Source organism: Hirundo rustica, chromosome 28 (assembly GCF_015227805.2).
Source record: "Hirundo rustica isolate bHirRus1 chromosome 28, bHirRus1.pri.v3, whole genome shotgun sequence".
NCBI lineage: Eukaryota > Metazoa > Chordata > Aves > Passeriformes > Hirundinidae > Hirundo > Hirundo rustica.
Window position 1 is genome coordinate 4,301,502 of NC_053477.1, and position 13,798 is coordinate 4,315,299.

At 54.4% G+C, this 13,798-nt stretch overlaps 1 protein-coding gene across 1 annotated transcript in view; it reads left to right on the plus strand.

The window, feature by feature from the left end:
• UNC5D (unc-5 netrin receptor D) overlaps positions 1-13,798 on the plus strand; it is an 86,477-nt gene that overhangs the window by 34,407 nt on the left and 38,272 nt on the right. Inside the window, exons 3-4 of the mRNA XM_040087615.2 lie at positions 857-1,000; positions 5,549-5,652. Coding sequence (XP_039943549.1) covers positions 857-1,000; positions 5,549-5,652 — 248 coding nt within the window. The remainder of the gene's footprint in view (positions 1-856; positions 1,001-5,548; positions 5,653-13,798) is intronic.

A 13,798-nucleotide genomic window follows, 5' to 3' on the forward strand; every position in this document is an offset into this window, starting at 1 on the left:
AACGTTTTCTGTTTTCATTTAATGTTTTTCTGACTCTTTCAAACGGTTCCCAGCTCCAGGTTTGGATTGGATTTCCTCTCCCAAGGCTGTCGTGCTGAGGTGGCTGCAGGTCTGGGGAGCATCCCGGGGGTGCCACACAAAAGGTGTGAGAGGTTCTGGAGGTCTGGAATTTAGCTTCAGGCTCAGCTGCCCCTGTGCTGGAGGGATTTTCAGGGGCAGGGAGGCGTCATTTAAAGACGTTTTTATTGTCCATGACTGAATTCCAGACAAACTGCCTGGCTGAAGGAGGCACCGGAGATGAGGATTGTGAGGGAGGGGCTGCAGAGATCACGGTGGGGATAATTCCTGGAACTCAGTGCACTGTGACCCGCTCACCTTACAGAGTTTAATTAGTGCCACGACATCATTGTGCAGGTAATTAAGGCTTTGCCCTGGTTGAGAACAGCGTTGTTGATGACAGGACAGGTGTGTCTCTTATCGTTACCATTCGGGGCAGCTCAAATAACGACACGCAGAACTCCGGTTTCTTTGGAGGGTGTTACAGCAAAAGTTTACTGAAAGACAAGTTTTTTGTACGGTATTTCAGTACATTGAATGTTATTGGTTGTTTCAGACCAACCCCTCTTAACAAACACCTTTACAAGTAAAGGAGTCGGTGAGAACGGCAGGTGTGAGACTAGAAGTTGTTTGGAATGTTCTCTCCCAGCTCCTCCAAAGCAATCCCTGGGAGAGTCAGTCAGTCTGGCTTTCTCACAAGCTGCCTGATGATGCCTGAGAAATTCCTCTTTTTCCCTCCCGTGTCCCTCCGGCTCACCCCACTCCCTGTCCCTCTGACTCTCTGCCTCTCCCCGCCCAGGGCTGAAGGTCCGGGAGGTTTCCATCAACGTCACGAGGCAGCAGGTGGAGGATTTCCATGGCCCCGAGGATTACTGGTGCCAGTGCGTGGCCTGGAGCCACCTGGGCACCTCCAAGAGCAGGAAGGCGTCGGTGCGCATCGCCTGTGAGTAAATCCCGCTTTTCTGGGGCTGCCAGGGCTGGGAGCGCCGGGTTTGGGGTTAAATATCCATGGACCCGGTCAGGGCCTGCAGGAACATCCCAGGAACCACAGGTGTCAGCAGAGGAGAAAAATCCCTTCCCTCTTTTTGTTGGGATAAACCCATCCCAAAGAGAGCCGAGGCTGCCGCGGGAACGCTGCAGGGCCCCGGGCTGGTGTTGGCAGGAGTGATGGAGCTGCTGTCCACGGAGACTGCTGGGGAAGGTGAGGGATGATCATCAGCTCCTCGTGTCCTTGGTGCGCCGTGGGGTCGTCACTCACCACCCACAGACCCCGCTGGGGCTGCAGAAAGGGGAAATGTCCCCAAATCCTCACAGGCAGAGGGACAGCAGAGACACAGCCACAAACACGGAACTGTCACTGGGAACTGCAAAAAGGGGAAATGTCCCCAAATCCCCAGAGCCAGGGGGACAACAGAGACACAGCCACAAACACGGAACTGTCACTGGGAACTGCAAAAAGGGGAAACGTCCCCAAATCCTCACAGGCAGAGGGACAGCAGAGACACAGCCACAAACATGGAGCTGTCACTGGGAACTGGAAAAAGGGGAAATGTCCCCAAATCCTCACAGGCAGAGGGAGAGCAGAGACAACCCCAAACACGGAACTGTCACTGGGAACTGCAAAAAGGGGAAATGTCCCCAAATCCCCCAGAGCTGGAGGGACAACAGAGACACAGCCACAAACACGGAACTGTCACTGGGAGCTGGAAAAAGGGGAAATGTCCCCAAATCCCCCGGAGCCAGAGGGACAACAGAGACACAGCCCCAAACACGGAACTGTCACTGGGAACTGCAAAAAGGGGAAACGTCCCCAAATCCCCAGAGCTGGAGGGACAACAGAGACACAGCCACAAACACGGAACTGTCACTGGGAGCTGGAAAAAGGGGAAATGTCCCCAAATCCCCCGGAGCCAGAGGGAGAGCAGAGACACAGCCACAAACATGGAGCTGTCACCAGGAGCTGCAGAAAGGGGAAATGTCCCCAAATCCTCAAAGGCAGAGGGACAAGAGAGACACAGCCACAAACACAGAACTGTCTCCAGGAGCTGCTCCGAGCCTCATCCCAATCTTGGAATCAGACCTGGGACGTTTTCCTGGCAGAACCAGAGCCTGACGCTGCCTCTGCCGGCGGAGAATTCAGGGGTTGCTTCCCCCAGCCTCTGGAGAATGCTTTTCCTCTGAACCCCCAGCTCAGATCTTCCCTTTGCTCTCCTGGGGGAGGAGGCGCAGCCTGCAAAAAGCCGGGAGAAATGTTCCCTGGGAGAGGAGCAAAGGGAGAACCCGAAGGGAGACTTTCCAGGGAGTGTCCCAGCAGATCCGGACAACGTGAAAAGGTGTCTTTTACCCGGATAAATGTTTAACAGGATAAAACAAACATTTGTCAGAAGGAAAAGGACGGCATAAGAAAACCTTCATTTCATTAATGGATTTTTTTTTTTTTTTTTGTTGGCTGATTCAGTCTGAATGTCTAAATACGTGTAAATTCAATTTTTTTATTTCACTGCATTAACTGTCATAACACCGAGCCAATAATTCCCCTGCACTGCCGAGCTGAAAGGACCTTTATCTGAATTGAATTTTTATTGACTTTTCTCGGCGCTGTGATTTCCCAGCCCCACAAAATGGCAATTTGAGCCAGGCTCAGCGTGAGCAGGAGCGGGAGGAGCCGTGCGTGCTGGGGCTCCTCAACCCCTCGCTGTGGGGACAGTTCTTCTCCCGAGACCCCATTAACCCCACGGCGCTCTGGAGAGGCTCTTCAGTCATCCTGGAGTGTTCGGGGGGTGTCTGGAGGCTTTGTGCGGGAGCTGAGCTCCTCTCTGCCCGTTCCCGGGCTGTTTCTGCTCAAAGCCGAGTGCTTCCATGGGAAAAGCAGCAATTCCGGAGGGCAGAGGCGAAGGGGCTCCTCAGGCACAGCAGGGACATGCTGGGGTGGGATTTCTGCCTTGGGGAACACCCTGGGGGGATCAGGGATGAGACCCTGCAGGTCCAGCCTCTGACAGAACCCAGAACCTTCTCCCAGCGCCTCCAGGATTGGCACCGAGGAACCGCCGGCTTTATTTCCTCCCTTTTTTTTTTTGATTTTGCACTGAAACCCCGAAGTTTCTGAATTGTGAGTCGAGTCCACAGCGTTGCAGCACTTCATATTTCTCTGAAGAAGCAGGTGCTTCATATTTCTCCGAAGAAGCAGGTGAGTATTTCTTCATGATAGCGGGCAAGGCAGAGCAAAGCGATCCTGCTCCATTTTTCACCCCAATAAAGGCGTTTGTAGGCGCGAGCGCAGCCCAGCTGTTAATGAATGCCTGCTTCGAGAGAGCCCTGGAAAAGGAATCGCCTGTCTGGGGGGCGGAAATCAGCTTCACCAAAGAACGGTGCAGAGGGGCACGCAGGCACCGCCAGCATCGCCCCGCAGCCAGCAGCTCGCTCGGATAACCTCGACGCGTTCTGGAAAACGCCGTGCCAGGCTCCGTTTCCTCAGCTGGGAGCAAAGCAGGGAACGGAGTCAGTAAATCCCCGCTCTGGAGCCTGAGACACCGGGAACACAGCGAGAGCTCCTCATGGAACATCCTCCCGCTGGAAGGGACGACCCTGAGGGCTGGCTTTGCTTCCGCAGCGGGGAAATTCCAGGGTGTGGCTGGGATCCTTCGATCCCACCTGGATCCAGGTTCTCTTTGTGTCTCCCCTGGTCACCCCGAGGTGCCGCAGACATTCCTGAACCTCAGCCATCACCTGGAGTGGGGCAGTTTGTGCCCAGCGTGGATTTAGGTCACGGGATGGATGTGATGATCTCCAAGGTCTTTTCCGACCCTGTTCTTTCCGGGGTTCTGTGAATTGCTCCCAGCCCCTTTCTCCTTCTCCCTGCCCCTTTCTCCTTCTCCCTGCAGCTCTCGGGGTGAGACCTGTGCAGGCTGGGCTATCAGACACTGCTCTGAGCAGGGCACGGCCCAGCCAGGCTGGATTCACCCGGTTCCGATCCAGTCTCAGCCCACTGGATGCACCCGCAGCACCCTGGGGACACCAGGCTGTTCCTCCATGGATCCCTCTGGCTGTTCCTGTATGAATCCCCAGGCTGTTCCTGCACGGATCCCCAGGCTGTTCCTGCACGGATCCCCAGGCTGTTCCTGCACGGATCCCCAGGCTGTTCCTGTATGGATCCTCAGGCTGTTCCTGTATGGATCCCCAGGCTGTTCCTGTATGGATCCCCAGGCTGTTCATATGGATCCCCAGGCTGTTCCTGCATGGATCCCCAGGCTGTTCCTATGGATCCCCAGGCTGTTCCTGTATGAATCCCCAGGCTGTTCCTATGGATCCCCAGGCTGTTCCTATGGATCCCCAGGCTGTTCCTGTATGAATCCCCAGGCTGTTCCTGCATGGATCCCTCTGGCTGTTCCTATGGATCCCCAGGCTGTTCCTGCATGGATCCCCAGGCTGTTCCTGCATGGATCCCTCTGGCTGTTCCTATGGATCCCCAGGCTGTTCCTGTATGGATCCCCAGGCTGTTCCTATGGATCCCCAGGCTGTTCCTGCATGGATCCCCAGGCTGTTCCTGTATGGATCCCCAGGCTGTTCCTGCACGGATCCCCAGGCTGTTCCTGTATGGATCCCCAGGCTGTTCCTGCACGGATCCCTCTGGCTGTTCCTGTATGGATCCCCAGGCTGTTCCTGTATGGATCCCCAGGCTGTTCCTGCACGGATCCCCAGGCTGTTCCTGCACGGATTCCCAGGCTGTTCCTGCATGGATCCCCAGGCTGTTCCTGCACGGATCCCTCTGGCTGTTCCTGTATGGATCCCCAGGCTGTTCCTGCATGGATCCCCAGGCTGTTCCTGCACGGATCCCCAGGCTGTTCCTGCACGGATCCCCAGGCTGTTCCTGTGGATCCCCAGGCTGTTCCTGTGGATCCCCAGGCTGTTCCTGTGGATCCCCAGGCTGTTCCTGCACAGATCCCCAGGCTGTTCCTGCACGGATCCCCAGGCTGTTCCTGTGGATCCCCAGGCTGTTCCTGTGGATCCCCAGGCTGTTCCTGCACAGATCCCCAGGCTGTTCCTGCATGGATCCCCAGGCTGTTCCTGCACGGATCCCTCTGGCTGTTCCTGCATGGATCCCCAGGCTGTTCCTGTGGATCCCCAGGCTGTTCCTGCACGGATCCCCAGGCTGTTCCTGTGGATCCCCAGGCTGTTCCTGCACGGATCCCTCCGGCTGCGGGGAGCTCTGGAGATGGGATGCACGGCCTGGGGCTGGGGATGCACAGCCTGGGCTGTGTCAAACACCACTGGGATCAGAGAGTGCAGGAATGGGAACACAGCTGAAGGTGATGGGATCCAGGGATTCGGGGATCCGGGGATCCGGGGTGTCCTGGAGCTCTGGGCCGCCCAGAGAGTGCCAGGGTCCCTCACCCTGCAGCCCCCTCGGAGCTCTGGGGCAGGAACGCCAATGGCGATGAATTCTTGCATCCAAGGAATCCCAGTCCTGATGAATTCTTGTCCAACCTTGCAGATCTACGGAAGAACTTCGAGCAGGACCCCCAGGGCAAGGAGGTTCCCATCGAGGGGATGATTGTCCTGCACTGCCGGCCCCCCGAGGGCGTCCCTGCGGCCGAGGTGAGGCTTGGGATGGGCACGGGGGCACAAGAAAGAGCTTTGGGATGAGGGACGGATGGGGAAGCAAATCACACATCCTGTGTGGTGCTGGAGGTGATGGAGGTGCTGGAGGTGCTCTTCTCCCCCAGAATGCTTCAAGTGTCCTTTTTCGGTTTGCTGGGTTTACAAAAGTGTGGCTTTTTATCCAAATTCTGGGCTGCTTGCTGAGAAATCCTGGTTTTTAGAAAATTTTCAAGTCCTGTGCTTCCAAACTGAAAGCAGATTGTTGCACATTTCCCCAGGAATTACTTTTCTCTTTGAAAAACAAGATGAAGTAAAAAGCAAACCTAAAAATATTATGATAAATGGTTGCTGGGGAGAGAAAATCTGCTGCGAGTAGTAATTTGGTGGGGCTTGGCTTAGCTTTAAACAGGCTTTTTGTGATGAGAGCTGGGTCTTAACAGCAAAACAACGGGGATGCCTTAAAATGGCAATAACCAGGCTGCTCTTGGAGGGAGACGTTCGAAGTGGGTCGTGTTTAAAAATCCACTGCAGGGGCTTTGAAACCCAAGGAAACGTTGATTTTTTAATTGCACCCTGCAGTTCTCTCCGGCACCTTCTGGGAAATGAGAGCGGTTGGATCACTCAGGAGCTGGTTTTGCCCCTCATCCCCAGCGTGGCTGGGGTTGGTAATAACTGGAGGAAGAAAAGGAGAATAAACTCCAGAGAAATGCGTGCTGTTAGTTAATGGGAAGGGATGGGAGCAGATGTCCCTGGAAATAAAGCGGAGAAAGGCAGAGACGCCATCAGCGAGGCAGAAGCGCTAAAGGAGAGGAAAAGGAGGCAGGGACGGGCTCAGTGAGTGGCTGGGTTCGTGCCCAGGTTTCTGCTGTGCTCTGCTCTGTCGGTCCAGTTTCTGCCCCGGCATTGGGCTCAGCTCTGTGGCGTTCTCACCCGCTGCCAGGAAAATGGAGGTTGCACTGCAGGGAATGGCCGGGACTGCTGGACGTGCTCCCTGGAAAAAGGATCTGGTTTGTAGACAAAGCAAACCTGCTCAGGTGTGGCTCCCCAAACGCCCTCGCTCTGATCGAATTTTACGTGGAACTGGCAGCTTTACACTCCCCACTTACACTGTCTTCTATGGAAGGCAGGAATTATGTCCAATGAAAACCTGACATTTTAATTGCTCGCCCCAGATAAAAGCGGTGGAGTTCCCAACGACCCCTGATTTACTGCTGTTGACAGTAAAATTGTTATTGCTGCTAATAAAGCCGGTAAATCTCACCAGGTCAGATTTGCTTTGGCCAATAAAACGTCCCGTAAAGGCTCGGGCTAATTCTGGGCTCATCGAGGTAAAGAGTCTGCTGGAAATAATTCAGCGTCTTTAGAAAGCGGGTTAAATCTGTTAAAGCGGCCCTCGCTCTGGGCTGGGGGGATAAACTCAGCTTTATTTCCAAGCTGAGGACAGCCCGCCCTGATTAACACACGGCCGGGGAACCACGGAGCCACAAAAGCTCCCTCAGCGATCGTTCCGTGGGTGCTGGGGGCTCCAAACCCCAGCGCTGGCAGCGAATCCCTGGTTCCGATCCAAGAATTGATTTCATTAGCGTTTGGATGCAGCCCTGGGTGGAAACATAAGGCTGGAAACAGCTCGGGACAAAGGAGCTCAGTCTGGTGTTTGATGAGATGCAAAGTGGGCGCTGATTGGGGCATTGTCGGTGTTTGTTCAGCCCAAAGAGAACGGGAAACAAGGGGGAAGGAGGCTCCAGCCCATCCCCGCTCCGTGCCAGAGCCTCTCCCTCGGGGAGGGCTCGGTTATTCCAAATGAAGAGCTTCAGGAATGTAGAGTTCGGTTATTCCAATGGCAGAACCTCGGGAATGTTGTAAGGGTTTTGTTATTCCAGCTGCAGAGCCTCAGGAACACCGCTAGAATTGGGTTATTCCCAGTGCAGAGTTTCAGGGACGTGGAGTTTGGTTATTCCCAGAGCAGAACCTCAGGAACACCTCTTTTAAACCTGAAGCCAGCAGCGTTAAAATCAAAAGTTCTTGACCCACCCCACAGCCTGATGTGGAAATTCCCATCATCAGCCCTGGAGGTGTGGAAGGCAGGGATATTTTCCAGCGGTGGCTGGCACATTTTCCTTGGAATTACCTTGGATTATCTCCCCAGGAGGGAGAACATTTCTTTCCCGCTGTTCCTCTCCACGTTTCTGGTCACTGCTCAGATCCTCTCGCCTGGTGCTGATGTTGCCTTGGCCAGAACTCAGCGAGAGGCTCCCAGCAGCTCCTGGTGCTTGTCAGGAATTCTCTCCTGCTCTCCCAGGGGTGCTGATGGCTCTGTGTGCCCTCGGGGCCACCACTCGCTGTGCCTCTCTGCAGAACAGGAATTCAGGAATTCACCTGGATTCAGGAATTTGTCACTGTGCCTCTGTGCAGAACAGGAATTCAGGAATTCACCTGAATTTAGGAATTTGTCGCTGTGCCTCTGTGCAGAACAGGAATTCAGGAATTTACCTGAATTTAGGAATTTGTCGCTGTGCCTCTGTGCAGAACAGGAATTCAGGAATTCACCTGAATTTAGGAATTTGTCGCTGTGCCTCTGTGCAGAACAGGAATTCAGGAATTCACCTGAATTCAGGAATTTGTCGCTGTGCCTCTCTGCAGAACAGGAATTCAGGAATTCACCTGAATTCAGGAATTTGTCACTGTGCCTCTGTGCAGAACAGGAATTCAGGAATTCACCTGAATTTAGGAATTTGTTGCAGTGCCAGCGGTGCCTCTCTGTGCTAATCCCATTATTTAGTTGTTTATCTGCGTGGCGGGACAGCAGGGATAGCACAGAGATCCCAATCAGCTCCTGGGAGGGTCTTTAGGCAGAATTCCTGGGAATGAAGTTTTGTTGGGAGCTGTCTGCTCCTGCCATCTGTTCCAGAAGGGGAGAGCAGCGATGGGAATACCCAGATTAAGTTTGCTTTTACACATGTTGATTTGTGCACGCAAGCATAAAGCCAGTTAGGAGAAAATGGATTAAAGGGCTGGATCCAGAGTCTGAGCGCGTCTGAAGTGAAAACTGCTCAAAACCCAGCTTGTGCCAATGAATTTCCCAGCAGTGGAAGCTCCTGTGACTCTGCTCGCACAGTTCCGTGTGGGAAATGCTCTTTGAGCTGAGTAACACAGCAGCGAGAGCAAAATCCAAGGATTACAAATAGGGAGCAGCAAAATTCCGACTCAGCTCTCCCAGGGCTGCCCTGGCAGCTCCAGACCCGGCTGGGCAAGCTCGGGGTGAAGCTGCCGTGCCCCGGCTCGTCCCGCTCTGTGGGCGCGCCTGTGGCAGCAGCGGTGGAGAGGACGGAGGGACCGAGGTCTGACCTCTTGTTTTACCCCTCCGGAGAGCCCGGGTGACCCTAGGGAAGGCTGGAACCCTTGGAGCCAGGGACAGGCACCTGCCTCCAGGTGATGACCCCAGGTACCACATCCCAGAGCGCCTGGCTCTGCCCCTGGAGCGGCTGCTTCTCCTGGGCAGGTCCAGCTCAGCTGCCCTCAGCCTCTCTGCAGCCACCCTGGGTGTATTTCTGCCCCTATAACCCACCCTGGGTGTATTTCTGCCCCTATAACCCACCCTGGATGTATTTCTGTCCCTATAACCCACTCTGGATGTATTTCTGCCCCTATAACCCACCCTGGGTGTATTTCTGCCCCTATAACCCACCCTGGGTGTATTTCTGCCCCTATAACCCACCCTGGGTGTATTTCTGCCCCTATTACCCACCCCGGATGTATTTCTGCCCCTATAACCCACTCTGGATTTATTTCTGCCCCTGCAGCAAGTTTCCCACCTCCAGAGTTCTCCACAAAACAGGAAATATTTATTTTTTACACAGCTCTGTTTTGGGGGGGGGCGCTGGGCTTTGGGGCACCCTGGGTGCACCAGCACAGCAGCAAGAGAAGAAGAAATCCCAAATCCCAGGGCTGGGCGGGCTGGAAAAGGCTTTTAAATCCTCTTCTCATGCATTTACATAGCGGGCAGAGAGAGCTGGTGAGCAGCTGTGCTTGCAGGCATCGGCACCCAACCCAAATAAATTCCGTTTTTATGAGTTAAGCATCGAAATGAAAAAGAAAATTCAGCATTTAAATAGAGCAGCTGAAAATCCCCCGCTGAGGCAAATGTTGGTTCAACTCTGGAGAGTCTCTGGGAGCTGGGCAGGGCAGGAGTCGGCTCTGGGCTCCCGCCCCAGGGAGATATTTCGGAAATTTGTGCAGGAATTGTGTCCTTTGTGCTCCTGAGGGCCAGGCCGGACCCTCAGGTGTGGGAAGTGGGTTTGGAGAGGATTCCCAAAGCCTGGCAGAAGGCTCACACAGCCTGGTGCATCTGTGTGCAAACTCTGAGATAAAAAATGCTGACTGAGAAATGCCATGGAATAGAACAGACACTGTTGAGAGAGAAACGGAACCGGGAACAAGTTTCAGATGGTGGCCCTGCAAACAGAGCGGGTGCTCTGGAGAAACAGAAGGGTGAAAGATGCTTTGTAGTGGGACCCAGGACGGGTAATTTTAGATGATTGGCTTAGAAGAATTAGCAGCATTGTGCGGCAAAACTGACAGGCCAAAAAACGCTTGGAGTGCATTGGCATGAGGCTGTTCAGAGCAGCTGTGGGGATTTCACATCCCCGGTGGTGCAGAGCTGCCTGCTCCCATTCCCGTTCCCATTCCCACTCCCGTTCCCATTCCCATTCCCATTCCCGTTCCCGTTCCCGTTCTCATTCCCATTCCCGTTCCCATTCCCATTCCCATTCCCGTTCCCATTCCCATTCCCGTTCCCATTCCCATTCCCATTCCCGTTCCCATTCCCATTCCCGTTCCCATTCCCATTTCCCGGCTGTCCAGATCAGCTCTGAAGCATTTCCCATCCCCAGTGGTGCAGAGCTGCCTGTTCCCGTTCCCGTTCCTGTTCCCGTTCCCATTCCCGTTCCCATTTCCCAGCTGTCCAGATCAGCTCTGGAGGATTTCCATCCCCAGTGGTGCAGAGCTGCCTGTTCCCATTCCCATTCCCATTCCCGTTCCCATTTCCCGGCTGTCCAGATCAGCTCTGGAGCATTTCCCATCCCCAGTGGTGCAGAGCTGCCTGTTCCCATTCCCGTTCCCGTTCCCATTCCCGTTCCCGTTCCCGTTCCCATTCCCATTCCCATTCCCATTCCCATTCCCGTTCCCGTTCCCATTTGCCAGCTGTCCAGATCAGCTCTGGAGCATTTCCCATCCCCAGTGGTGCAGAGCTGCCTATTCCCGTTCCCATTCTCATTCCCGTTCCCATTCCCATTCCCATTCCCATTCCCGTTCCCATTCCCATTCCCGTTCCCATTCCCATTTCCCGGCTGTCCAGATCAGCTCTGGAGCATTTCCCATCCCCACTGGTGCAGAGCTGCCTGTTCCCGTTCCCATTCCCGTTCCCATTTCCCGGCTGTCCAGAGCAGCTCCGGAGGATTCCCACCCCCAGCGCTGGCAGGTTCCCCCGTCACCCCTCAGCACCCCTCAGCACCCCCTGGGCTCTGCCGGCGGCGCTTTGCTCCCTCTGGGCCGAGCTGCAGCGCTGACAGCCGCGTTTCCTGCGGCAGGAGGAGCAGGGACAGCTCAGGGGCGCTCAGGGTGACTGACAGCCCAGCAGCGGCCAGCAAACACGATCAATTCCACCCTGCTCCGCAATTCCTCCCATCCCACCGCCTGCTTCCCCCAGCCCTGGGGCTGCTGTCACAGCAGGGCTGAGCTGGAACCTGGAAAATCCTTGGTCAACACCCATTTAATGAAGTCGGGGATAATCTCTGGGCTGTGTGCTCGGCCTTGTTGGCGCCTCGGAGTGTAAAGTATTAATTCTGTCGGGCACAGCAGCAGCAGCACAGGGCGTTTTGGTGGGTGCTGATCCTGCGGGCAGGTGTGCCAGGGCAGTGTCACTGCTGCCTCCTCCGTCCGGGACAAATGGGATCCGGATTTCTCAGCTGTCAGGGCTTGTTCCTGTTTCATTCAGTGGGCTTCAAAATCGTTTTTTTTTCAATATTCCCAGGACTGGGCAGGGAGCTGCCAGTCCCTGCACTGGGGTGGAGCTCCGGGAGCTGTTTTGTCACCTCCTCGAGGCCTGGGTGTGAGGTGGAGCTGGGACACCTGAAATGTGCAGGGTGAGGGTGAGGGTGTGTGAAATGGGGCGAAAGCTGCCCCGGGGGTTCACGAATTCTGTCACCACTGCTGTGTCCTGTCCTGTCACAAACATCCCAGCCCCGGTATGAAAGTGCCACATCACCCTGATACTAGAGATCAATGTTTATAAACCTCGGGCTTTCAAATCAATGAACCCAAGCACAGATTTTACCTTGCTGGACTCTGCTTATCCTTATCTGGAGGATGCTGAGGGGCTTTGGACCTGCAGGGAGGAGCTGGAATTTCCAGATTCCCACCTGGAAATCTTGGGCTGGAGAGGGAGCAGCACCCAGGCCCATTGGGAGGCACGAGTGCAAACCTGCACCTTAAAATTCACCCTAAATCCCTTCCTTGTGGATGGATTTCAATCCCAGTGAAATGTCAGACTGAACCTGATATCCGAGCACTAGCAGGAACTCCCCACAGCTCCTCTCCTGTCTGCTCTGCCTGCGCTGGAGTTCTCACGAGTTTCGGGTTTCTTTTTGTTTGCTTTGTTTTTGTTTTGGGTTTGGGTTCCTCCTGTAATAAAAGGGCAGCTGTTGTGCTAAACGATTACTGATAGTTTACAGTTACTGAGCTATTACTGCTGGGCGCTCTGCAGAGGTTTGTGAAATACTCCAAAATATCGCATAATATATGCATATATTTAAGATTTAAACGCGTTGCATCCAGCGCTGCTTTTTCAAACGTTTAACACAGATCCTGACATTTTAATGGAGCGCTGTAGACGTTCCCAGGAAGATCTGCCTGAGCTCCATGGGTTTATTTACCTCCAGGGCTTTTAATGGAAATGTAAAATCATTTCTTTTCTGGGCAGCGCACATTCCATGGCGAGCCCACATAAAATCCAGCAGCTTGCGAGGGCTCCGGAAGCGGCGAGGGGCTGTTTCCCGTGGGTTTGCGTATTTATGGGGCTGGCACCTCGCTAAATCGGGAGGGATAACGGGGCCGCAGTAAAACAGCCCCACGAAGCAGGCTCCGCTGCACCGGGGGCTGCGCTGCCTCTCAGGCAGGCAGGGGAGCTGCGCACGGGGCTTTCTTCCAGCAGGCAAAGAAAAAAAAAAAAAAAAAAAGTTTGTTTTCCTTCTGAGATTTGACTCGCTGCGAATAAATCAATACAGCCAGGAGGTAGCGAGGTCATGAAATAGAAACGCTGGAGCAAAGCACTTCTGAATTAGATTGCTAAACTGGAAAGAAAAAAGAAGGGAGATAACTTTGTAGTTCCCGTGAATAGATAATTCCTTTTTATATAGACATGTGCTCTGGGGCCTGGCTGGGTTTGATGTGCTGCTTTGCGGCCGTGTCTGTTTTCTGTGGCCCGGTTGTCAGAGACGTTTTTAATTTCGAATGCTTGAACATGAAAGGAGGGGTTGCGAGACTTTATCGTCGCGCTCGCAATCACGGGGATGATCGTGCGAGTCCTGCAGGGATCGGGGAGGTTCGCGGGGACGGAGGTGGGGGCTGGACCAGCCGGAGGTTCCACCGGCGGTGACACTGAAGTGTTTCGATGGTTCGGGGGATGTTCTGCCCCTGGGCGAAGGGATCAACTCCTCCGTTAATTGTAACCAGCATTAGGGGAGGCAGCGGGAAGCCGCGAGTCCGGCGCCTGTTGCGTTTAGCGCTCAGTGACAAGAGTCGCACATCCCTCAGCCAACAGCTGGATTTCTGCAGAGGTCGGGGTTAAATGCTGCTCCCAGCGTGCGCTAAAAGATGATTATTTAACCAACCTAAAGGGCGTTCGGTGACCTCCCGGGTGCCTCCCAACCCAGCTCGTCCTGTAACTCCTGTAAGATCTCAGAGCTGCACCCTTGAATTTCACCATCAGGTACTGATGATCCCCCCAGAACGCGAGAGAGCGGTGAAATTGCAGCCTTGGAAGGCTTCTGTTTCGATTACTGAGAGCTTCCTGCCGTGATTCCCTTATCTCCAAGCGTTCCCGGTATAAACGCGGTCCTGCCTATCAGGACACCGCGTTAGCAGAACC